This window comes from Eucalyptus grandis, chromosome 7 (assembly GCF_016545825.1).
Source record: "Eucalyptus grandis isolate ANBG69807.140 chromosome 7, ASM1654582v1, whole genome shotgun sequence".
Lineage (NCBI taxonomy): Eukaryota > Viridiplantae > Streptophyta > Magnoliopsida > Myrtales > Myrtaceae > Eucalyptus > Eucalyptus grandis.
The window spans coordinates 48,512,631-48,536,849 of NC_052618.1; the positions used below are offsets into that span (position 1 = coordinate 48,512,631).

At 40.3% G+C, this 24,219-nt stretch overlaps 2 protein-coding genes across 2 annotated transcripts; both read left to right on the top strand.

The window, feature by feature from the left end:
- The first annotated feature begins 8,306 nt into the window (after positions 1-8,306).
- LOC104453965 (transcription factor PRE6) lies at positions 8,307-9,471 on the top strand. Its single transcript, XM_010068630.3, has 2 exons — positions 8,307-8,438; positions 9,319-9,471. The coding sequence occupies exons 1-2, from the start codon at positions 8,307-8,309 to the stop codon at positions 9,469-9,471; spliced, it is 285 nt and encodes a 94-aa protein (XP_010066932.1).
- Positions 9,472-19,766: 10,295 nt separating this feature from the next.
- LOC104453966 (homeobox-leucine zipper protein ATHB-13) lies at positions 19,767-21,923 on the top strand. Its single transcript, XM_010068631.3, has 3 exons — positions 19,767-20,278; positions 20,399-20,802; positions 21,300-21,923. The coding sequence occupies exons 1-3, from the start codon at positions 20,161-20,163 to the stop codon at positions 21,657-21,659; spliced, it is 882 nt and encodes a 293-aa protein (XP_010066933.1). The 5' UTR covers positions 19,767-20,160; the 3' UTR covers positions 21,660-21,923.
- The last annotated feature ends 2,296 nt before the right edge of the window (positions 21,924-24,219 follow it).

The window sequence follows — 24,219 nt, forward strand, 5'->3', positions numbered from 1 at the left end:
CTATGCAAAAATCTAAGTTTTGCATCACAGTACCCACTTTTTCCTGGGGTGGAAGTTAGCAGGCTGAGTAGCGTACCCGGTTAATGTTTGAGGCTCTTGAGCCTTTTCTCGAGGGGGCATGGCTGTACTTGTGGCCGGCTTTTATGACAAGGCGAGGACAACCCACTGCGGTTGATGTGGATTCGACATGGGCATATTGTATATGTGTGTGCAGTTTTGATTCCCTATCATATGAGACTGAGTATATACATGTTAAACCTACCTCAAGAGCGTTCTCCCATTCTCACCGTTTGTGGATTTAATCGGTACGGGCATGCACTTAGGAGGGGTGAGCACGGTCCTAGTCCAACCGGTTCCCATTTCCCAAAATTGGGGAACGGCCATTTAGTTTAAGTTCTGTACAAGGAACTGGACTGGCTGAATTGCCTGGATTGGATTGGTATGCCTTAATTTTCTTCTTCTTATATATATATTTTTCTTTTTATATTTTCTAAAGTAAAGCTGAAGCTGCATCAGTGGTGCGGTCAAAAGAAAACCCCAGCAAGGTGCCTTCAAGTCAAAGGGAAGCTCATAGTCCATGTAATTGTCATATGCTCCATGTGATATGGATAAGGAGATTCATGTAATATTCATCTCGACTGAGAGCAACAAAAGGGCATGAGGGACGGATATGTTGGGACATATGGGCCTTTTGGACCTTGTCATAGAAAACATAAAAGTAACATGAAGAAACCTAAGGAATGTATGAGATTCCATTCCAACATCGCTCGGTTGATTGGGTTAAATTCACTTAAGCCAAAGAAAAACAAGAAAGAAGACACTATCGGTTCTTGGGTGGACAAGTTTAGTTTCTAATTCCACAAACTGAAAACCAACCCTGTCTAGTCCGGTTTCTGATTGCGGGCTGTGTTCTATGGTGGAAACCGACACATCTTGAAATTGATTACTCCTAATGCTTGGATAAAATTTGCCATGCCATCAACTATGAATAAACCTAGCACCAATAGGGTAAACGACAGATCTCGCAAGTGTCTCATCGCTGAATTGGATTGGGATAATGACTAATCTACCGACTTCTACCATGCTGCCACAGGACTTCAAGGTTATGTCCAAAACGAGGCATCAAGTGGGGATCATCAAATTCAATTCCAAACCCCACATGCTGTCGGATGCTTGTAGAAATCAATGCTTCTCTCGAAGCCTCGCGTGGTTGTACTCACATAAGAACAAAACATGTACGCAAGCTGATTTTGGGGTGGGGGTGTTCCCATGTTCATCCAAAGAGTCAACTGTAGCATCAACAGGGACGAGAACCTACTGACGAAACCGAACGCATTGTCCTTATACATTTATTCACTTTTGAACCAAAGTAGATCTTCCTGTTGTTAATTCCAGCTTACGATATAACGAGACAAGATTAAGAAACTGACATAAAAAAATCCTTCAATGCGGCGTTGCCGCTGCAAAAGATACTTTCTCATAGGCATCGAGCGTCGGCATTGCAAATAAATCCTATCATTTACGGTTCTCTAACGAGGTCTACGGTCCAACTACTTCAAAACTACAATAGAGGGTTAGCGTTTTTTCATTTTTGGCCGCACAGGCGCATGGACTATCCTATCCGTTGGTTTGTCGTTGCCAACGGCTGCTCAGAAACTTCAAGACATGGTGGTTGCCGAAAAGATTCGAGATGATGTGGCTCTTCTTGTCTATTTGAAGCAAATTTGCTCGAATGGATTCCCAGCGAACCAGATCTGTGCTAAGAACGAACGATGTTCTGCTGTTAGTGTGGTGAAAATAAGCCGTTCGCTGTGGGACACGAGTTAAAGTTGGATATCGTTAGACCATGTCACCGATGATATCCACCAAATGATTCTATAAAGGTCATCTCTATTAATGCACATTGCGGTTTGGATCTAGGCCACGGGACTTCGATGTCGGGTTCGGAAAGGCATCTTAAGACTCGCATGGGTTGAAACTACGATGGCATCTCATTGTTTGGTCGTTTTCAACCGACTTTCTTTCGATTTGAATGTCACCTCAAGACCACGCTTTAAAAATCTTTCTTCTCATCATTGGTCACGACCCTGTTCCCAATTCACGAGCCTTGTTTTTAAGTTCTCCCCGTTTGGTTATGTAGCCAGGGAATATGACTTTTTGGCGGGCTCGAACAAAATCTTGGACAAGATCTCGAACTTGTTCGCTCGAGGCAAGGATCGAGAGAGGCTCTTGTTGGGTTTACGCGTCTTTGTTTCCATGTTCAAGAAATAACATCAGTTGACAGTCGAAATCGATTGAGGGAAAAGAGCGTGACCGATTTGAACTTTCAAATCGAGCTCCGATATCACGTATAAATGGCAATTTATCGACATTGCTCCTGAAAAATAAGATCAGTAAATTACAAACTCTTCCATGACATTTCTAGGTCAGAAACGTGTGGTCCAGAGAGACCTAAGTCTCCATATGGTACTCTCTGGGCATGCATTAAAAGAGCCTGTTGGGGTCACGACGGGGGGTCGTGCCTTACTCCCTTCGCGTATTTAACCTACGAAACGTGTCCTTAACCTACGAAGCTCCTGGAATTCATTCCTTTTACTCAGTAAGTCTCTGTAAATTTCTTTGCTCGAATTCCTCGTCTTCAATCTTCGGTTAACCTTGAAAAAGAATTCTCTCTTCGACTGATGGACCGGGAGCTTGAAGACTAGCCAACAGATTTCAATGTCTAATCGTTAGTTTAGGAAGCATTGACACTCTTTGGGAGTTTTCGTATTGTGTCTGACACGTGATCAACATGTGTTGGAAAATCAGATGCGCGGTCAATAGGGGTCGGAGAATCATACACATGTTCAACTCTCTTGACACCTGAATAAAAAAAAAAATATAATAACAATAATAAAGAAGGAAAGAAGAAAAATCCAGTCTTCTATTCTTTCTAACTCTCACTTCTTGTGATGATTTATTATTAATATACATTTAACATACAACGTGTCTCAACGTGTTGAAATTCTTTTCTTTTTTAAAAATAACGTGTTAGTATGTTGTTCTTTGTTGTGTGTCGCATGTTGGTGTTGGTGTCGATGTTACTTAGTCTTTAGGACAGTTTGAAGATGAGCCACATACGGGGGTTTTAGGTGAAAGAAGTTCTACATTGGGGATGTGGTACAACGTGGAGTAGTAAATACCTTGTAATCGACTTCTAACTCTTGATCTTAATTTTTAAGTGAACATTTAATTGCATATATTAATAGGCTTAGATTTGGATTCCCTTTCGGTGATCTTCTCATGTAAAGGTATTGAATTTTTGCTTTATCAACCCAATAAGTGGTATTAGAGTCAGTAGCAAATTATAATGGGGGTTGGTGATTGATGAATGCCTCAAGGAAGGAATCTCATGTGAGAATCCATAATCGAGGTGGTAGATGATTTCCTCCTTCTGGCCACACTTGGCTTTTGGCCAAGGCGATTGACATAAAATCCGAAGCACGGATGTCGTTCCTTTTCTCAACGTCTCTGCCAAACTAGGTCGGGCAAAGATGGAGATTTCAAACATATTTCTGGATACTTATTCTCACATATTAGCTTAAGCCCTACACAGAAATATAGTCTATCATGTTGACGTGATCATAGGACAGTGCAAACGATCAATTAACAATAGTAGACATGCTCATCAACATGTGAAATACCAACAAGAGAGAATGCTCGGTGTAGAACTCCCGACCAATTCATCGATGCTATATTAAATGACAGTTTGTCCAAAAGCTGAAGTGGTTGGGGAATGCAAATACACATGTCCTAGAAGAATCTTGCGCAACGACTGGGAAAGCTTCCATGCGCTCTTAGCCTCTTACTTCCTGTCCCCTTGTGTGAGGAAATATGATTGAATGTTCGGGAAATTATTCAAAACGTCCTAAACCTATTATACTATGATCAATTTAATTTTAAACTTTTTGCTGACTAAATTTATAAGGTTCAGCTTGGGTACGTTTAATCCTCTCTTCCAGTTTTAGGAGTCTAAATGGGTTGAATTCTAATAGTTACTCCAAAAGTACAAATATTGACTTTTTAAAAGTGTAAAACCTACTATCGCATAGAACTCGATTTCTTTCTACAACAACCCATTATAAACTAACTATTTGCAGTACCGCAAACGGTAGTTCCCACATCTTTTACACATGGTACATAAGATACTCTTCCTACATTATAAATCACCTTTAAGTGTAAATAAAAGTCCCCTGGCACACTTTGCCTCTCACTAGACCAATCCCTTGACTCTAAGTACAACCACTTCTCTCATGTGTTTATAAATGGTTTTGTCACTTTGTCCGACCAGTTTTAAATTTTTGTATGGATGTCAAATTAATCCTAAAATCAATTGAGTCATAATTTTTTTTATGTGAAATTTCAAGTTTAAATAGAGACGGACTCAAAAACCCCTTTAGAATGTGCAATTTCTCTTCTTGTTGCCCTCTCTGACTCTACAAGTTTTGGCTTAGTTTTCTACAACTTTTTGGCTACGTTTTCTACAACTTAAAGATCCAAATGTACACATGGATCATGCAGTTGTGATATCCATCTAATCTTATAAAAAGATCTTGGCAAATTCCTTTAAAAACCCGAGTGCAACCTTTTCTCAATCTGGGCTGTCACCGAAATTTTCTTTTGATGGCAAATAATCTTTTATTAATGGTCTTTCTCTTGAGCCAATTGGTCCGTGTTTTTGATATATACAATCGTGGAATCTCATCCTTTAATGCTATAAGCTGGGTCTTTAGTTATATATATATATATATTTCAATTAAGGGCCTAAAGTGGAACCGTTTTCTCAAAAAATGACCCAAATTGGACATTGTCTTAAAAAATGATCTGAAGTGACCAACTTAGTTTCAAATAAGGGCCTCAACTTAAAAGCCAACCAAATCTTTTTTGCATCTAGGGGTATTTTTGTCTAAAGACTATTTTTTCCTTCTTTTTTTTTTTTTTTTTAAAATTTATTTTCTCATTCTCTTTCTTTTCTTCATCATCATCGTGCTTTCGCCTTTTTCACTCTTTAGATCGGGTTCTCCAAAGTCCATCTCTATCTTCCTTGCCGAATTAGCCATCAACGCCCTCAACCTCATTTGTCATTGCCCTCAACGACAATTCCAGTACCTTTGTTGAAAGATGGAGGTTAATCCAAGCCCTAGATCGAGCACGAGTGGACCAAAATGTGACACTCAGCTCGATTCAATCCCCATATCTCGTGGTCGTGGTCAAGCACGATGCATGATGAGGTGTAACCCATTAGCTTGTTGTCCTCGTTGTCATTGATGCTTGAATTCAAATCGGTGCTCACATAGGTTATGATCGATCTTAGTGAGGAGAAGCCAGATTGAAGTGCCTAAGCCAAATTTATTAGAGGTTTTTAAGGAATCTCTCGTGATACTCATGTGCATTGATTTGTTTAGTGAAATATGTGGTTTTGGAAATTTCTGAGCGATTTTGCACTTTTTTTTTATCTTGTTATTCTCTCTCAAATATGTGTAGATAATATTTCAAGGTTAGAGAGGAAAATTTGTTTGAAAATGTGTAGACCAGAGTCATTTGCTTTTTAGATTGAGTGATGTCTGATTTGAATCACCACCAAAAACGGGTATCTTCAATCACGGGTCAAAATGATTCAGCGGCTTTTGAAAGTAACCAACATGCACGACACAATTGGACCCTCTCAAGAAGCCACATATTCCACCTCAATGCAAGCTGGATGAATGTTATGAATAATCCAATCCGGACCCAATAAAACATTCCCAAGAAGCTACGAGTGAAAGTTATCATGGCGTAGGCAATTTCATTGGTGGGGAGAGCATGAAATTGTTACTTTAATTGCCATAATAAGTTTTTACAAGCAAATTAAATAAAAACAAAATCCACTTATGGATGTTTCTTGATTCTCAAGTTCATTATCGTCATCGAAGAAGGTGAGTGGTGGCGAATAACTTAAAAACCGGCTTATGCCAAAATCGATGAGTTCTTGGGTGAGGATGCAAAATTGCATAATGTAGAGAGTGTGTGCTTTGAAGTTTGCTGATGAGGAGGTCGCATAACTAAAGCACGCAATTTGCGTTTTGCAAAATTGCATAACTTCTCGAATATCTTTTCGTTTTCTTATTTTCCTAAATTGTTCAAATTGGTCTGCACCTATGCAAGCTCATGCGTAAGGAGTTTGATGCATTTGTCAAGAAGGAGGTGATCAAGATGAAAAAAAGAAAAGAAAAAAAGTCTTTAGACGAAAATACCCCTAGCTGCAAATAAGATTTGACTGGCTTTCAGTTGAAACCCGACTAAATCGACCACTTCGGGCTCTTATTTAATACAATGTCCACTTTAGGCCATTTTTTGAGAAAATGGTTTCACTTTAGGTCCTTAATTGAAATTTTCCCTGGAGAGAGAGAGAGAGAGGGAGGGAGGGAGGGATTACTCTGCAATCAAATCTGACTGTTTTGCATAACCTAACATGTTGGTTCTACATCCCTTTTTTCACCAACTTCTAGACATAGTGAAATTTTCTTGAAGTGCTTGTAGAATCAGAACGTACCCTCTGCACGGTTTAAATGCACGAGCCTCTGCACAGCGGAAATTTTGCAATCATCAAAATGCTCTCGAACATTTTCCAAAAGATAAAAAAATATACATATTTTTACTTATAGAGATCACACACCAAAATGCACAGATTTTCTCTCTCTCTCCCCATCGCGCATGACTTTCATTTCTTAGTGCGAATACGACTACTCATTGTAAGGTTCCCTATTCATTGCCAGATTTTCAGAAACACGTGTTTATTCAATCACTCTTGTTTCTTTCTTTGCTTGTACTGTAGATTAAAGACTACCATTCAATCTTTTTCCTGTTACTATTGTCCATACGTTTGCCTAATCAATCAATGCCCCAGCTCTCAAAAGAAAGTGAATATGCCTCACGATTTTAATATAGATAAGCTAGATTTATTACAAGAATTTTTTTCAAAAAATCCTAAACTTATTACGCTTTTACCAATTTATTACTAAACCTTTCAATTTTATAAATTGAGTCTTAAACCTTTTCACATCTTACCAATTAAGTCAATTTGACCAATTTTGATAAGAATTCGTTGATGTGGATGTCAGTCATATCATTTGACACGGCCAAGATCTGATGTTAACATTTTAAAATAATTTTAAAATTTTTTTTTTTTTTTTTTTCCCTATTCGTTGCTACTTTTTTTGGGGGGGGAGAGGGTTGGTGGCCGGCTTGGTGATAGATAAGGAGCTGCAATGACTTTGCTTGGGACCAACAAGGGCCAAACCTTCGCCTGGCTAGATTTGCTGAGGGCATCGCGGCCCTCACCGATTCTTGGCCAAGCCCTTGCTTTCTCTGGCGAGGGCATCGCCACCCTTGCCCAGAGTTGGCAAGTAGCATGACACCCTGGCCTAGAGTTGGCGAGTGGCGTGACGCCCTTGCTGGTCCTCTCCAAAACCCCCCCCCCAAAAAAAAAAAATGAAAAGAAAAGAAAAATCATAAAAATTCAAAAATTTATTAAAAAATATTTTAAAATGTCACGCCAGCAAATTTTGGTCAAAATTAGCTTTATTGACTTAATTGGTAAGAAGTGAAAATATTTATGACTCAATTGATAAAATTAAAAGTTTTAGGAATGAATTGATAAAAGTACAATAGATTTAGAACCTTTTGATTTTGCTAATTTATTGCTCCTATGCCTGCATAAAAGTTCAAAAAGTAAAGGCGCTACAGATTCGTCACCTTGCTAGAGTCCGTGAATTTCATGAAACTGGAAGACGTCTCATGGTACATCGCTCTAATCAAGTCGCGACGTCTCCTCGAAATTTCCCACGGAAGCCATAGTTGGACGAGCAGATTCATGGCTAGTATTGATGCCAATAATCATATGTTCCGCAGAAAATTTTCAAGTAGACTCTGGAAACTCCATGTGCTTTCCTCTAAATTTTACTATGCACTTTTTAATATGAAAAACGCAGAGTGTCCTATTTTCGAACAAGAGGTAAATATCAGGCTGATGAGTCTCTTTCCATTACAAAACAAGAGAAGACTCCTATATAAAGAACGACCCTAGATATAGCTGCTTATTATTTACTTGCCTTCTTTCAAACCCAAAACCTCCTTCACTACTCTCTCTCTCTCTCTCTCTCTCTCCGTGTTCTCCTTTTGCTCGAAGCTTCTACTTTCTACCATTTGCTACTTGATTACTAGAGTCCGTCCTTCCATTTGTTCCTTCACAAATCTGCTTCTCATCTTTGCTTCGACTGTTTTGTACAATGTCCACCAGGAGAGCATCGCGTTCTTCGCAGCCATCAAGTGTTGCCGGTATGAGCGATGAACAGATATCTGACCTCTTGTCCAAGTTACGACAGCTCATTCCTCAGCTCCGCACCAACCACACAGATAAGGTATCGATATCCAGAAAGATTATTGTCGCAGACAATCATGTATTAAGATACACAGAGACCTAAATTTTCGACCCGATCACATATGAAGTTCATTAGCTTCGTTGGCCACATCCTCCATAAAATCAGGTGTTACCATCTGGTTTCCTTGTATGCACCTAGCTTAGGCAAATGGATAATCTTTGCACTTAGTCGTACCATCTTTCGTCGTCATCTTTTTGGTCCATGCATAGCCTTCGACTTGAGCCGGAGGGTGTGTAGGGAGAATACACGTATACTTCTAACTATGTGGCCTCATGTTTTTGAAGTTCTCTTACCAAGTAAAGTGGTAATTTTTCTTGAAATTTTATGACATCTTCATTAAATTCATCTGGATATCGTATTACAAGTAGGTTATATAGATGAATACGTCAATTATCTACACCGTTACATTACCACACATCACGTAGATGAAATTTAGAGAGGATTTTGCATCTGTCTTTTTCTGGTATGGCGTATATAAACTCTTAATGCATCCTTTTCTCCTACATAGTGTCACTTCAGTATTATGACTTACAAGCCGGCTGAAGGAATGTTTATCCATACAATCAGCCATACACGTTAAGCTTTCAAAATTAAAGATATTATCATTGCAAACTCTACTCTATAAAATTTGTGAGACTTTTTGAGTTTTACATCCCTACCCACATTTTGCTAGGTTAGCGCACGCACGCACGCATGCATGCGAGATACGCGATGTTGGTTAGGTGTCGTCCTTATGTCAGAACCTGTTGTGACACAGTTCTTTATACTTCCATTATTTCATTAGGGTTTTTTTTTGGTCGGGTATTTTATTAGGGTTAAGAAGCACATATTTCATAAGCATCGCGTACTTATCTAACAGGTATCAGCATCAAAGCTGCTGCAAGAGACATGCAACTACATCAGAAGCTTGCACAGAGAAGTGGATGATCTGAGCGACCAGCTCTCGCAGCTTTTGGCTTCGACCGACAGAGACAGCGATCAAGCGGCCATCATCAGGAGTCTACTTCTATGATACATCAATTATAAACACCAGCCTCGCCGTTCCATTACTATCGTTAGTTGCGTCTCGCCCTAGTCGATTGGTTTATATAGCTAAAGGTTCGGTCGCTTGCTGCGATGCTATACGAACTAAGACATCCAATAAGAGGGTTGCTGGTTCTATCTGTATACTGTCGGGCAGCATTTGATGTTGTATGTCTATGTTTTGGGCATCTGCCGGAAGGCATAATAATTCACTTTTCTGCAAATTTCCTGAAGAGACAAGGTTCGAGATTATCGTCTACCGCGGATGGTGACAACTCTAGGAATCCATATCTGCATGGAGGTGACGTTTCTTCTAGATTTGTAAATCTTCTTCAAATCTCTCGCGATACGCAGAGATGTGGGGCCTTTCTTTGGCATGAACTTTGATACGTGAACGATCTCCAATCTCCAAGTCAAATTGGTCCTATGCACAGTGATGGAATCTAACATCATTCGATGAAAGGATTTTCTGATAAATTTTGACGTGGCGCAGCAAGCTGGATGGTGGGAGAAAAATAAAGAAATAGGAGAAAAATTGTCTAAAAAATTCTATACCTATTACATTTTTACCAATTCAATTAAAAACATTTTAATTGTACCAATTGAGTCTTAAATATTTTCACATTTTTATAATTGAGTTTATTTGACTAATTTTAATCGGGAATTACAAACATCGATACCGATCATCTTTCGTGGCACGACTAGTGCTAATGTGACAATTTTTAACAATAATTTTAATATATTTTCCAATTTTTTATTTTCTTTATCATTTTTATTATATTTTCCTTTTTACAATCGTAGCTAAAGGTCGTCGGCTATAGGCGAGGGTGTCGCGACCCACGCCAGCTGACAGGCAAGAGGGCGTGCAGGCCCTCACATATGACTGGCAAGGACTGCGACGTCCTTGCCTAGAACAAATTGGGAACATATGGGAGCTGAACGTGCCATCGAAGAATGACATATCAATCTACTTAAGTTAAATGGTCCAAATTTCATCTATTTCTCTAACCATGCCAATTTTTCTTCATTATGGCATTGATCTCTTCACTTTCGGGGAACATTGCCTGATTAGTTCTAGAATTATATATAGGTGTCGGTTTAATATTAAACTTTTCAAATTTTACTAATTTAATTTGTAACTTTTTCGTGAAGTTTCAATATAATATTGTCGGCTTGATTTCCGTAAAAAGGTTGCTGACATGATAATATGTCATGTAGGATGGTCGGAGGTGTTTGATCTGCCATGCAGGATGGCTGGCTGGTCGGCCAATTCATGCCTTAAACATTTGTTTTCACACCCTCGGATGCAGAATCTATGGGATCCCCGACCCGAAGACACACGCGACGCGAGGCATAAATCTTATGCACGGTTCTTGCGTACGAGGATGGATGGATGGATGGAAATGAATGATAGGACCTCGACTCTTTGCTATTTCCTAGTCAAATTCAACGCATTTCTTGTCGCCATTTTCCATGATTTGACCGTTGGATGGCACTTTTTCAGGTTTCAGAGCTTCCCTGCGGACGAAAATTTCCACTCTCTACTTGAAGATGCCTCCTGCCTCCTCTTCGCGGACAGGATTATGCGTCCATTTCGCAAAAGTTCAAACGGCTCAAGTTTTTATGTTTTTTCGAGATTAGCGCAGCGAAGGACATTTTCATTATCTGTATTAATATATGTCAATGAAAATAGCTTGTTGTCGATTCATTTTTATAAGGTGATAATCGTAAACTTATTATACGTATGATAATTTAATTTTAAGTTTTTAATTTTGCCAATTAAGTTCTAAACCTTTTAATGATTTGTCAATACAGTCATTTTAGTTAATTATGGATAGAAAAATTGATGATGTCAATGCTGACTGTCCTACACAGCACGACTAACATTAACGTGAATAATTTCTATGAAATTTTAATTTCCTTTAGATTTTATATACTTTTGTATTCTTTTCTTTCCTTGGTCTCATTTCCTTTTTTCTTCTACTAAGTCAGGTTGCCAATACTAGAGGGGAAAAAAAGAAAAAAAAAAAAAAAAAAAAAATTATAAAATTGTCCATATTAGCATCGATTATGCCAAGTAGGACAGTCAGTATCTTTGTTAGCAGTTGTTAGCCAAAATTGATTGAACGGGCTAAATTAGTAAATCGTTAAAATGTTTATGACTTAATTGGCATTCACACAATATATTTATGACTTTTTCGGTAATTTTTTATGAACAATACAAGCGATCATTTTATAGAAAGATAGTGTCGATGTTGGTGTTTTCCATGAAACAAATTTATGAATGCTTTAAAATCAAGTTTTCATCTATTTCTGAACAGGAAAAAAGAACTTTCGTCCTTTCAATATTTGATAAATGCTATTTTTTCATCAATAGTCTTTTTTATTAGTACTAATAGTATTTGTCCCAAATCAAATTGGACTGTGGAAATTATAGCCGGTCCACGATTCGTACATTCGAGCCATACACGATTGCCAATGAATCTATTATTGTTAGGTGTGTACCTAATCATATCTCACTCTAGTTTCAAAATTTATACTTTGCAGCCGTTAATCTTGAAGTTCTATACTTGACCCTAAAGCTTGAAAAATAGGTACACTTTGCACTTTCTTAACTTTCTATAGCTTCTTTAGAGTCCATGGGGTAAATCGCATTTTTTTTTTTTTAAGCTTGGGATGAAAAGTGCATTCTTAAACTATAGGTCACGATGGTCGCGAAGTGTGTAATAAGAGAAAGTTGGAGATGATATACATTATTAATTTATGTGGGATTGTAGATATTATATTTTACCCCACTTGAAAAACTGTCGGGCAAGGTGGAAATTAATTTTTTTATGTTCGAGTTCAAACCTCTGGAACTGAAACCCTTTTTTTTTTCTTTTTTTTTTTCCTTTTTTCTGTTGGGCCTAAAATGAACAACTGGAACTGGAAGCCCACCAATCACGGCCCAGTACAAGTCTCTTTATCATTTATCCATGCTTAATCCCTTTTTTTAGCAACATTAATCGATGCTAAAGAGCTCATCAATGAGATGGTTTAGGCCCAAAAACCAAAGTGTGCATAATTAGAGTTATCTCATCTCAACTGCACAAGAGTACGATTTTATGTTGCGTGACCATCTGTCAAATGTAGATATTACTTTCTTTGCAAATGAGATCACTATGCAGTTGATGACTCATTTAGATATATGATTATATGGGGCTAAATACACTAAAAGCGCTAAAAGTTATGTATGGCACTTACTTTAATGTCAAATTTTTTTGCCGGCTCACTTAAGTGCTAAATCGGAGAAAAAAAATTACTTTAATGCTAATGACGAAAAATTCTGGTCAAATTAATTACGTCTCATTTATAATTAAAATTATAATATGACTTGACAACTTTTTTAAAAAATTCAGTCCATGTGGCATTTTCACATAGTATGCTTAGTACTAAAGTGATCATTTTTAATAGTGACCGACGTTGAAGTGATCACTTTAAATAAATTTTGACACTCAAATGATTATTTTTAATAAAATTTGACATTTAAATGATCACTATTTTCAACTTTTGGATGATGTCGTTTAGGGATTATATGTTGACTAAGCATGTTGGCGAGCCACGTAGGACTGAAAAATTAATAAAATATAACGACGTTGAACTTCCGGTAATCCCAACCGGAGTTGGGACTTAAATGATTGTTTTTAAAAAAAAAGTAGCATTTAAGTGATAAAAAAAAAAACTTTTGACACTAAAGTGAGTATCGTACATAACTTTTGGCACTTCTAGTGTTCTTACCCCCAATATATGAGAATGTTGTGCTAATATTTCAGAGCACTTAAAACTCCCTTCATCCCTAAATAGTTTCTGTATTCGATAGGCCGATGTCGTGAAAGGCAGAGCAACCAAGATCAAAGCGGTGCGCTTCTAAGGATCTTTAGGAACAGATCCCTAACCCTTCAACGACCGCCGGATAGAAAAAGAGTAAATCTTGTCCGTGGATCGTAAAGCCTTTTAGGTTTTAGTGTTTCACGACATTTTGTTTAGGGATTAATGAAAAAGAAGAAGGAAGGATTCGTCGTTCGATGGATCATGGAGCTGCCCGAACAGATCTCGAAATTCGGCATATTAACCAACCCATGAACGACGGAACGAGATCGATTGGGCTGTCGAAGTTTGCTGCGGGAGCTGATGGGATTTGTGCAGACATGAGAAGGTGACGAGACAAAGACATTCACCTCATTTTCCTCAATGGGATCCAACAGCATCGCCTCCGATCTTTGCCCATCATCATAAATTAGAGATAGGAGTATGGGGTCTTGTTTTTTTGTTAGCTAGCTGATTCTTGCAACTTGGGCAATCTGTCCTTTGATTTAACTTTTGTAAAGTCGCGTCACCTGATGAGGCATGCAACTTGTAACACTTCATTGCCGTGTTACTATGTCCTGAACCTGGATCAATTCGATTTAATATAAATTAAGCTCTAGAAGAAACAGGCAAGTATTATTTCGAAATTGAGATATTACCGGCTGTTTTGTAATGAGCTAGTTCTAATCAAGTCCCTTCAAAACTAGATCCGACTAAATCCAGCTGGGGTGGCTGTCCAACAATGTCATCGTATGACTTGGATAAAATGCGTCCAATGTGGATGTCTTCGTGGACGTTTGCATCGGCTAAATTTTTCACACATTGCACTTCAAGGTTATCTCTATTAACAGAGTTTTTCCATACACGTCCATGTGGGGAATTGGAGAATTGGATATTTGGTTCGTATTGTAATTTGGTGCTACCGACGGTTATAATAGCTGAATTTGGTTGGAATGTATGTCAGACGGATTTGATTAGAAAATTTGTGAAAGTATTAGGACTTGATTAAACTAATTAAAAGTGAAGGGACTTTATTATAAAAAACGTGAAACCCCACATTTACTCGAGGGAGTTGTTCTGATACCATTTGTAATAGACTAACTTATTTCATTTGAGCTAATGTCCCATAAAGGAGTATTTTGAGTAATCATACAAGCTAGTATGAAAGCATGGCTTCCTTTAATATATGTATGGTTTGTGGACATACTAGACCCATAATTGATCCAACAATGGCAGTGAGCAATTGTTGGGGTGAGATGGCTTAGATAATATGGTGCTCTTGGCAATCTTTCAAGATTGTAGAGAGGAGAAGAATGGATGGGATAACACATCAAATAGGGGAAGTGTTGTTGGACGATACAGGCTAACATTGATGAGGATGTTGGTTCTTTAAGTGGAGGAGTTTGTGACATCCCAAGTCTTACATTGACTATAAGAGGCTCTATTGAGTAATTTATAAATCAACGTCTACACTCAAATGGTCGTCACCTTTTGTGGTTACTCAGAGCACTCCTTTTGAGAGTTTGGTCCATGCATATTGGGCCGGGTTGCTATAACTTAAGTAGGGATCCTCCCCAATCCACAAGAATATCACATCAGTGTTCCTTCTAGGGGTTGAACCCACATTGATTAGGCTGGATTGTCTCCAATGAATATCCCAAAAGCACATGCTAGCTCCGAATTGCAGGTTATATATGTTGATTCTACTTGTCTAGACAAAACTTTTTGGCTCTTTGGACTTGGCTTCATGACTCGTATCAATGATGAGGCTCATATTATACCCAATTGCCCATTCGAGGACTCCATTCAAGTACTCGGATTGTCACAATAAGATAGCGGAGCACCTTTGGTGAGTTCAATAGTGACTAAAGTTCTCCTGTGCCCGAAGCACATACATACCCTGTGTGTGTGTGTGTACACAGTTCAAAACTTGCTGAGCCAATGCAGAGGATGGAGCCCAGTTGATTGGAAAGGGTTCTGATCGCGGGGCCACCGCTCTCGAGGTAAACAACCAAAGAGACCCCCGAAGAAAAGCATTCCTAAATCGAGCAGAGAGAAAAAAAAGGAAAGGAAAAGAGCCAACAGGACACCCAGTGGTTGGCAAATCACTGTCAACGCATCCTTTTCTAAAATCCCAGCCGAGGAAATAGTATTTTAAAAAGCCTGAAAGAAAGGAGGGCGTGACGACAACGAGCGGAACGCACATGGGTTCAGCGTTCAGCTGAGCGCGCCAGAAGCAAAGAGGGCGCATGTGGAAGAGAAGATTCAGCAACTTCTCCTCCTCCTCCTCCTTTTCTCTCCAATTTCTTAAATGGGAGCTTGTGGGGATTTTCACTAGTTAAATAAGGCTTTGGAAAATGGGGAAAGAACCTAAACGAACATGGATCCACCCCATTCCAATGGGGTACCCCTTCATCTTCCAACTAATGAATTCATGTGATGGTGTTCAGGTCAGCTCTTCTCGGAGCGACATGTCATTGTCCGGGCCACTCTTATCATACCCACTTTGTCCCATATAAATAGATTAATAAATAAGAAAGACTTAGAAGCTTGTTTGACTGGGTGAAAGGATTTTTCACGAATTGGTTTTCAGGACTCTCACATAAAAGCATTTTTTCCTATATCATGAAAGTTTTCCCTAAAGCAAACATATCCTTAGTTACGTATAGCGTGAAATCTCATGTTATGTCTCATGGGAAGACACGAATTTTTGTTACGATTTTTACCCCGCCATGGATTATCTCCGCCAGGGCATGTACAAAATGAGTTCGGATAACATGTGGGCATGTGTATTGTTTTATTTCTGTGGCCAAAATAGTACTTGCTGGGTCCTCCTTTTGCTTATTTTCAGACAGGCGGGTCCGTCGGCTCCTGAATTGATTACTTGGGAGATGCCCTCTCTCCGTGCATGTCCAAGATTTTCTCGAGTCACATTTCGAATTCGGGGGTTTCATCTGCGGCCACGAAAGTCGGGCCGAATCTCGTGCCTTTTCCCGGAGGGATTTGATTGAAGAGAGGGCAAAGTCTTTTCGTGCAACGGAACCGTTTCCACCACATTTAAGAAGCTTGCCGGGTGAAATGTTGTTTCTAAAAAGTTGCCTAGAATCAAGGTCAAAATTAATTATGAATCCTCCTTTCTCCCTCCTAATAATCAAACTTTTTGTTAGATTTGGGACCTTGTGGGTGATTGGAGTTTGACTATGGAAGTTTCAAATGACGTGTGTTTGAGCCCTATATTGGCAGATAATGAGAATATATTCAGGTGGAAGAAGGTGGTGGCGGCAGCAGAGGAGGATGCAAGATGGTTGCTGGTGCTCCTACTGGACAATTGACGGCGGTGGCCATAAGGGTGATACTGATGCCGGCTAATTGACAACGACAAACGAATATTTTGACATAAGACCTTAATCTATTCTATAATTCAAATATAGTCTTACTTTAACCTTAGGAGAGCTATTTAGGTTTGGCCATGCACGTAGCGCAGCCCAAAAGCAAAGAAAACTCTGTCAAGAATGGTATGCCGTAGAATAAATTCCTAGTTACTACAGACATGTCCGACAAAGTTCGTATTCCAAATCTCTCTCAACTCCGTCGGCACAGTACGGAAAAACTGTTCCGGCTGTCGATTCCGGGGTGGTCTCTCCTTCCCCATGTGTGTCCAACTTTGATGTCTCAAGCGTGAACATGGTCGCTAAAAGTGACGGCCGAACACGCGAACTATGCGTGGGGTAATTCCAACAGTAGCTTCTCTCCCGGGGGGGCGGTCCAAGTCGCGCTTTCAAATCGAACGATCTCATCGGCTCGATGCGTCTGTTGAGGGCAAAAGAAAAGAAAAAGGGGGACGCCGTTAAATCAGCCCGCAAACTTTTGGCTAATGTTAGAATTTCCGGGACCATGTGCTGGGTTGGGTGTTTCGATTCCACCGATGGGTCCAATGTGTTTGAATATGGTAAAAAAGCAGTGTGGAAAGCCAATTACGAAAGATGGATTGGTGGGTGTTCTGTCAATTGCCATGACGAGTTTACGGCTATAGTCTAGTTGAGGACATATATACCGGTACCATACTTACCCTTAAGACGTGCCAAGGAAGACATACTATTTTTCGCAGGCGAAACTTGACTTGATCACTCAAATCTTTGAAGTAGATTAGATGAAAGAATGCACGTGTGAAGCTAATTAAGAGGTCAAAGAACAAACATATAAAGAGATTGCAAGAAGCTCATCTATGCAGTTAAGGTGGTTGATGTTCATGTTATCGGTTGCCGGTCAAAATTGATTGGAAGTGCTATATTGATCAAACATCCAAAGGTTTAGAGCTGAATTATTCAAATTGAAAGGTTTATGATCGAATTGGTATCTGTGTAACATGTATGTAACTTTTTTTTGATAATTATCCCCCTCAAATGTCTTATACTTTTCTTGAGTGTTATGCTGTGTTGCTCTTTTAGGTATGTGGTTTATACTCAACATGAAACCGAGCGGCCTATAGGGAATAGATAGAAAATTCACGAGGGTTTCAATAAACTTGAGAGAGCTATTTAATTTGTCTTGGGCCAAAAAGTCAAGATTATAAAGATTCACGGGTTAATTATCAATGAGTATAAAATTAGTTGCCCTTTTCATATTTAAACTCAGAGTGCTTTTTTGGCGGTTCCTTTTCTTTTGGGGACCTCGTCGTCTGACAACCCAATTCCACAAGTAAAAAGAAAGCTTCAACTAAAACCCAATTTTCAAAGGTCTGCGGGTGCAACTCCATGGATTAAAGAAAGAGGCTGATGGCGAAAACGCGAACTAGGGTTTTGCTTTACATTTTCATTTTCATTTTTTTTTGTGGTTTTAATGTGTCTAGACCGTTTTCAGCGCGAGAAGCCTAAATTTATGCGGGATTAGGAATTTCACCGTAACTACTAGGGTTAGAGTCTGATGCATTTTTGTGAAGAGAATCAATCAAGGTAAATGTATCGGCTCTTGACAAATCATGCAATTGCAAAATGCATCTTATTTCATTCATTTGTTGATTCACAAAGGATGACGGATGGTCTATGGAGTAGTATGAGGGGTGTAAAACGAACCAATCTATCTAATTCGAATCGGGAGGATTCCAATTCAATAATGAAAAATGGATCGAAAAGTCTAAGATGTGAGAATATGTGTGATTGTGTGTATGGTATCGAGCCAGGGGGTAGGGCGGGGGGAGAGAAGAGAGAGAGAGAGGGGGACACATTTAACCCATACGTAGGTTGCTCCGAGACAAAAACGAACAGCTCCAATGGTCGAATATTATAATCTCCTTTCCCTTCCACTCCATCACTCGCATATCTTGGCTGTAGACACGCAGAGAGAGAGAGAGAGAGAGAGAGAGAGAGAGAGAGAGAGGGATTATCTTTGAAAGGGAGGAGGAGGAGGAGGAAGGAAAAGGATAAAAGGGGGAGGAGGATGATGGGAAAGAGGGTCCGTCCGATTGCACATTGCTTGTTGGTGGTTTAGGTAGCAAACCCTGCCCTTCCATTGGACCCCATTCTCTTCTCCCCCTCCTTAGATTCTTTTCTCTCTCCCCCCCCTTTTCAACTCCTAAAGGCGGAAAAATATTGGGGGGGCCAACTCATCTCTCCTTTCTCAAGCAATCTCTCTCTCCCCTCTCTCTCTCTCTCTCTCTGTGCCTAAAATATCACACACATACATATGCACGTTTGCCTTTTGTTCATGAAAGAACCCAAGCCCTCTCTCTCGTGGAAGAGGTACTTCTTTCACCTGCTGCACAACAATGAAGATTAATAATCTTTAAGGGCATTTTTATTTCGGGAGAAACTTTATTTTCCCGACTTTAAGCAGGCATGTTTTCTTCGACTGTCAATGGATTTTCCCATCGACCGATTAAAGCCTAGAAAACTAATTCATGGGAAATTCCATTCGCTTGAACACTCGCACCCTAAAATTGAAAAGAGGGTTTTGATGCTCTAATGAAATCTGCTTGCTGGAACGAAGAAGCTCCAAGGGAAGTAGAGTACAACTGTCCATTGGCAACAAAAGTGGCACTGTTTGACTTCTGAATGCACCAGATGGTGTCCTCTTGCTTTCTCTGCCCTTTTCTGTTCCTTTACACTCGAGAACAGGAACCGACGTAAATTGATTTTTCCTGCCTAGCTAGTACAGGGTATTTTCTCTCGCTGGATGAGATCGACATTGTTTTCACTTCACATTCCCATCAGCCTAAATAAAGAGAGATGATGAACATGACCGTTCGCCCACTAAGGTTTTTTCCCCCTTAATTTCCTCGCCAGATAACCCCCCTTTTTTTCTTTCTCTATCATCTGAAATATTAAAATAGAATAAAGAAGTACAGGTATCAAGTGTTATTAAAAAAATTAAAACGAACGAGGAAATTCACATAAAATTTAGGAGGACATGAACTCTTCTTCGCGTTGCTAGTACCGCCTTTTCATATTCTTCTTCTTTTTTGTTTCTTTTTTCCTAATTCCTATTTATTTTTAGTTTTTGGGAAGAACAACTCATCGCAGGAGCTTGCAAGATATATAAGCTGCCAACATTTCACCAATTTGTGCATCTTCCCTTCGTACCTCAAGAGAATTTATTCCCTCTCAATTTTAGCTTCTAGCGTTCTTTTTCCCCCATTTTATCAAATATAGTCATCATCACGATCGCCCTCCCTTTTCCTCTCTCTATTTCTCTCTCTCTCTCTCTCTTTCTCTCTCTCTCTCTCGGAGCTTCAGCAAGACTGTCAGGCTAAACTGTGGAGTCTCAAAGATTCCAACAGGAGGAGTGCGTGCATAAGGCTCAGGACATGACTTGCAACTAGCGAGGGATTGGACTGATGGCCTTCTTTTCACCAAATTTCATGCTTCAAAGCCCGCACGATCAAGATCATGAACACCCTCATCACCAGCATCAGCACCAGATCCTCTCCTCTTGCACGCCTCAGGACTTCCATGGTACTTAAGAAGACTCTACAGGGCGTCGTTCTTTTTCTTCATTCTTGCCACTTTTATGTTAGTCAAGTGTGCTTGAAATTCTTTCCTTTTGTTTTCCTTTTCCCGCTGGTGCACCCACAGGTGTTGCCTCCCTACTGGGCAAGAGATCCATGTCCTTCACGGGCATTGACGTGGGCGACGACCCCAACATCAACAACGGCAACGTTAATGGGGAGGAAGATCTGTCCGAAGATGATGGGTCGCAGCCAGGGGGAGAGAAGAAGAGGAGGCTCAACATGGAACAGGTGAAGACATTGGAGAAGAACTTTGAGCTTGGCAACAAGCTTGAGCCCGAAAGGAAAATGCAGCTCGCGAGAGCACTTAATCTGCAACCCAGACAGATAGCCATTTGGTTCCAGAACAGGAGGGCGAGGTGGAAGACGAAGCAGCTGGAGAAGGACTATGATCTGCTCAAGAGACAGTTCGATGCCGTGAAGGCTGACAACGAAACCCTCCAAGCTCAGAACCAGAAGCTTCAGACTGAGGTATGTATGAAAATTTATTGCAGAAACTAAAGTACTAAACTTGAGCTAATAGTTGCTTGTGGTTAGTTTATATACGTTTGAAATTGTCGGAATTTTCACGGGGATCGAATTGTGTGCAGTGTACTGCTTTTTCTCCTTTATGCTTTTATGATCTGGCCAAAGGATGAATGCTCTTATTGTTGACTTTTTTCTGAAAATGGGTTTTCATTTTTGTTCTGTTTGGGCAAAGGCAAAAGAGGGTTCTCATTGAATGACTTCATAAACTAATGCAAAACCTTCTTACAAAGAAGCAAAAGAATAAAAGACCCTCTTGCTACTAGTTTGTGCTCTTGGTCAAAGTGACTCCTGCTCGATTCGTATATAATCTGGGGGAGCAAATCATAGTTCGACGTTGTTTTCTCAATCCAAATTGAGAAGTCTGGCCAGCGTTTCATGGCATTAATCTTGATGGGTATTTTTTAGTCTTTTCCTTTTTTCATGGAATATGCAATATGCAGATACTGGCACTCAAGAATACCAGAGAACCAGCCGAATCCATCAACCTCAACAAAGAAACCGACCAGGGCTCTTGCAGCAACCGGAGCGAGAACAGCTCCGAGATCAGGCTCGACATGACGCGGACGCCGCCGGTTGAGAGCCCGGTCTCAGGCCACGCGCTGCCGGCAGCTGGCCGGCAGCTGTTCCCTGCCTCGATGAGGCCTGCCGCCTCCGGAGGATCGGTGGCGCAGCTGTTCCAAAACCCTTCGAGGCCTGATCTTCCGATGATAGTCAAGGAAGAAAGCAGCATCACCAACATGTTCTGTGGCATCGAGGATCACTCTGGGTTTTGGCCATGGTTGGAGCAACAGCATTATTGAAAGGAAATCAAGGAGCCAAATCGAAATCAATTCCTACTTGGAGCCAAGCTGTGGGAAGTACATTAATATGTTATTCTCCACGAGATAACTTATAAGAAGGAAGGGAAGAGGAAGATCCCCATTTTTCTTGCTTAAATTTTGGTGTAAAAAAATAGCAACGCATATGATAATTTGGGAATTTTGAGGTCAATCTCTCAAGATCTTCTCCTCCTTCCTTTCTTCTTTCCTTCCGTTTAGAAATAAAAGGACACTTCATGTTTCGTAGCGGCCTGCCTAGAGCATAGTTAGAGAATGCGTGAAGCTAAAGTTTGGATCATGGGATTTGATTGATTCTTAAGAAAATCGAAACTTGAGACCTGTATGAGTTGATAGCTAACAATTGCGGTCCTCGCATGGGACATAAAATAACAGCAGTTCCATCATTTTTTTTTTCCTTACTATATTTCACCCGCTTAATCAAATGAGATCTTGTAGGTAGATGTCAGTTCTAAAGGGGGGAGAGAGAGAAGAAAGGTTGGGAGTGGAAGAAAGCGGTAATGATTTGTGCCGATGATTTCATCAATCAATCGCCACTACAAATTATTTTAACCGAATAAAATCTACTCGGAGTTAGCGAAAGCACACAGCTTTTTATCAGAAGGATGATAAAGAAACAATTGTTTTTTGGGGGGTGTACATCCTGTGTGTGTGTGTGTGTGTGTGTGAGAGAGAGAGAGAGAGAGAGAGAGAGAGAGAGAGAATCAAAGCACAAATTCCGAGAAGGGAAGAAGACAAGGAGATGGAAGCGTGGAAGAAAACGAAAGAGCGAAAGATGGGGGAAAGGGGTCGTTCTCTCGTGAAAGAGACTTTGAGGGAGAAAAAACCATGAAAAAACACAACAAGACGCACCAGCGACTCGCTTACCCAACCTCTTTTTGGCACTCACTCGACTCGGTGCTTGACTCCTCTGCAATCTGTTTTGCCAAAAGCAAGACTTTCATGTGACCCCATTGTCACCTCGCTATCCCCTCTCCCTCTTTCTCTCTCTTCTCATATGTCGGAAGAGAAGGAAATGTCCTCGTTCATGCACGAGGCCCGTATCAGTGGAGTACTAGACAAAGCTAGTTGCATCGTCCTTGCTCATGAATGAGGCTCGCATCGGTGGTGAAGTTGTTATAGACAAAGCTAATCATAATGTACGAGATATGTGAAGTTTACATTAATTGTATAGATTGTTATCATGTATGTAACACAACAGAGATTGACTTTCACTGACCAACGAGTACTAGAAACTCCGAATTCCGTCACTGCATATCATTTTGAGAACCGAGCTTCGAGAGAACACATAGTTGTTGTGCACTATAGGCACGGCCGGCTTGTAAAATTTCCGATGATGCACAGCATCTTCACATCTAAATTTGAAGACGGATGATCATGTAGACCCGTCCGCGTAAACGAAATTTTTTTACTGCAGGTCGAATATGTCCAAAGAAAATGAATCCCTTCCTTCAAAGGGAACCTCACATGTGTACAAAATCTACTGTTGGACTACATGTTCGTCAGACGCTACGTCCGTTTTCACAGTACTTCACTGTTCACTAATTTATCAGCATGCTGGCATTGCTCTCTTTTGATGCAGCCACCGGTGCTGACACGAGCCAAGCCATCAATGCCAGCCGTGGAGAACGCCGACATTACTAAGATATAATTGAATCCAAGGGAAAATTGAATTCCCTCCTTGTCCGCATCCATTCATTGCAGACCGGACGTGGAGTGAATGGTTGTATATCCCTCTCTGGTTTGTATCCACATTTTGCCAACCGCTCGAAATGGAGGTGTGCTCATGATCATAACAGTATTTAGAACGTAATTAGCGTCGCTTAAACATCCACTAATTCCTTGCCCACTTTGTGGTTCTTGACCGACGTAAACAAGACGGGAAAAAACATAAAAAATATACACCAGTTTTCACCTCATGATTAAAAAAAGAAAAAGAAAAACACGCCCTATCTTTCGAAAAGTGCCATTGTACAACTTCTCGCGCCTGCCCTACATCCGAACACTAATCAGCAGGACACAAACCTCGACCCCCGCCCACTCGGCGGCCACGGCACCTGCCATTCAAAACCTAAAAGCAGACGTTTTGGCAGGCACCCAGATCACTAGATTCTACTGCTCACGCCCTCACAAGACAAGCTAGAAAATAAGCCCGACACGACAAACCTTAAAACGATTAATCTAAACTGGGCAGTTGCATGCGTTATCTTGTTCATGGGATCATGTGCCCGGCGAATAAGCAATCTCTGGCATCAAGGCTGGAACTATGGCGCAAGATCGCATTCTCCTCAGATCCCAACGCATGTTGTTCTTCCACCTAACGTCTTTCTTTTTCATGAGTCTCCCCCATAAACTAATGACGAATCGAGATTAATTAACGAGGAGAGCTCGCAGAGTGGCCACGTGCATGGCGGCACAAACAAAGCGCAACATGCACTGACAAAGAATCCCCCGGAAATCGCCCAACACGTTTGTCATCGGTTGCTGCGACCCTATGATGAAGAAATCATGTGACGGGCAATAT

What these genes read in the sequence shown, in the direction of transcription:
- LOC104453965 (XM_010068630.3), top strand. Translation starts at nt 8,307, where the DNA reads ATGTCCACCAGGAGAGCATCGCGTTCTTCGCAGCCATCAAGTGTTGCC. An exon ending in GCACCAACCACACAGATAAG is followed by an intron (nt 8,439 to 9,318) that starts GTATCGATATCC and finishes CTTATCTAACAG; the next exon opens with GTATCAGCATCAAAGCTGCT.
- LOC104453966 (XM_010068631.3), top strand. Translation starts at nt 20,161, where the DNA reads ATGGCCTTCTTTTCACCAAATTTCATGCTTCAAAGCCCGCACGATCAA. An exon ending in CACGCCTCAGGACTTCCATG is followed by an intron (nt 20,279 to 20,398) that starts GTACTTAAGAAG and finishes GTGCACCCACAG; the next exon opens with GTGTTGCCTCCCTACTGGGC. An exon ending in ACCAGAAGCTTCAGACTGAG is followed by an intron (nt 20,803 to 21,299) that starts GTATGTATGAAA and finishes TGCAATATGCAG; the next exon opens with ATACTGGCACTCAAGAATAC.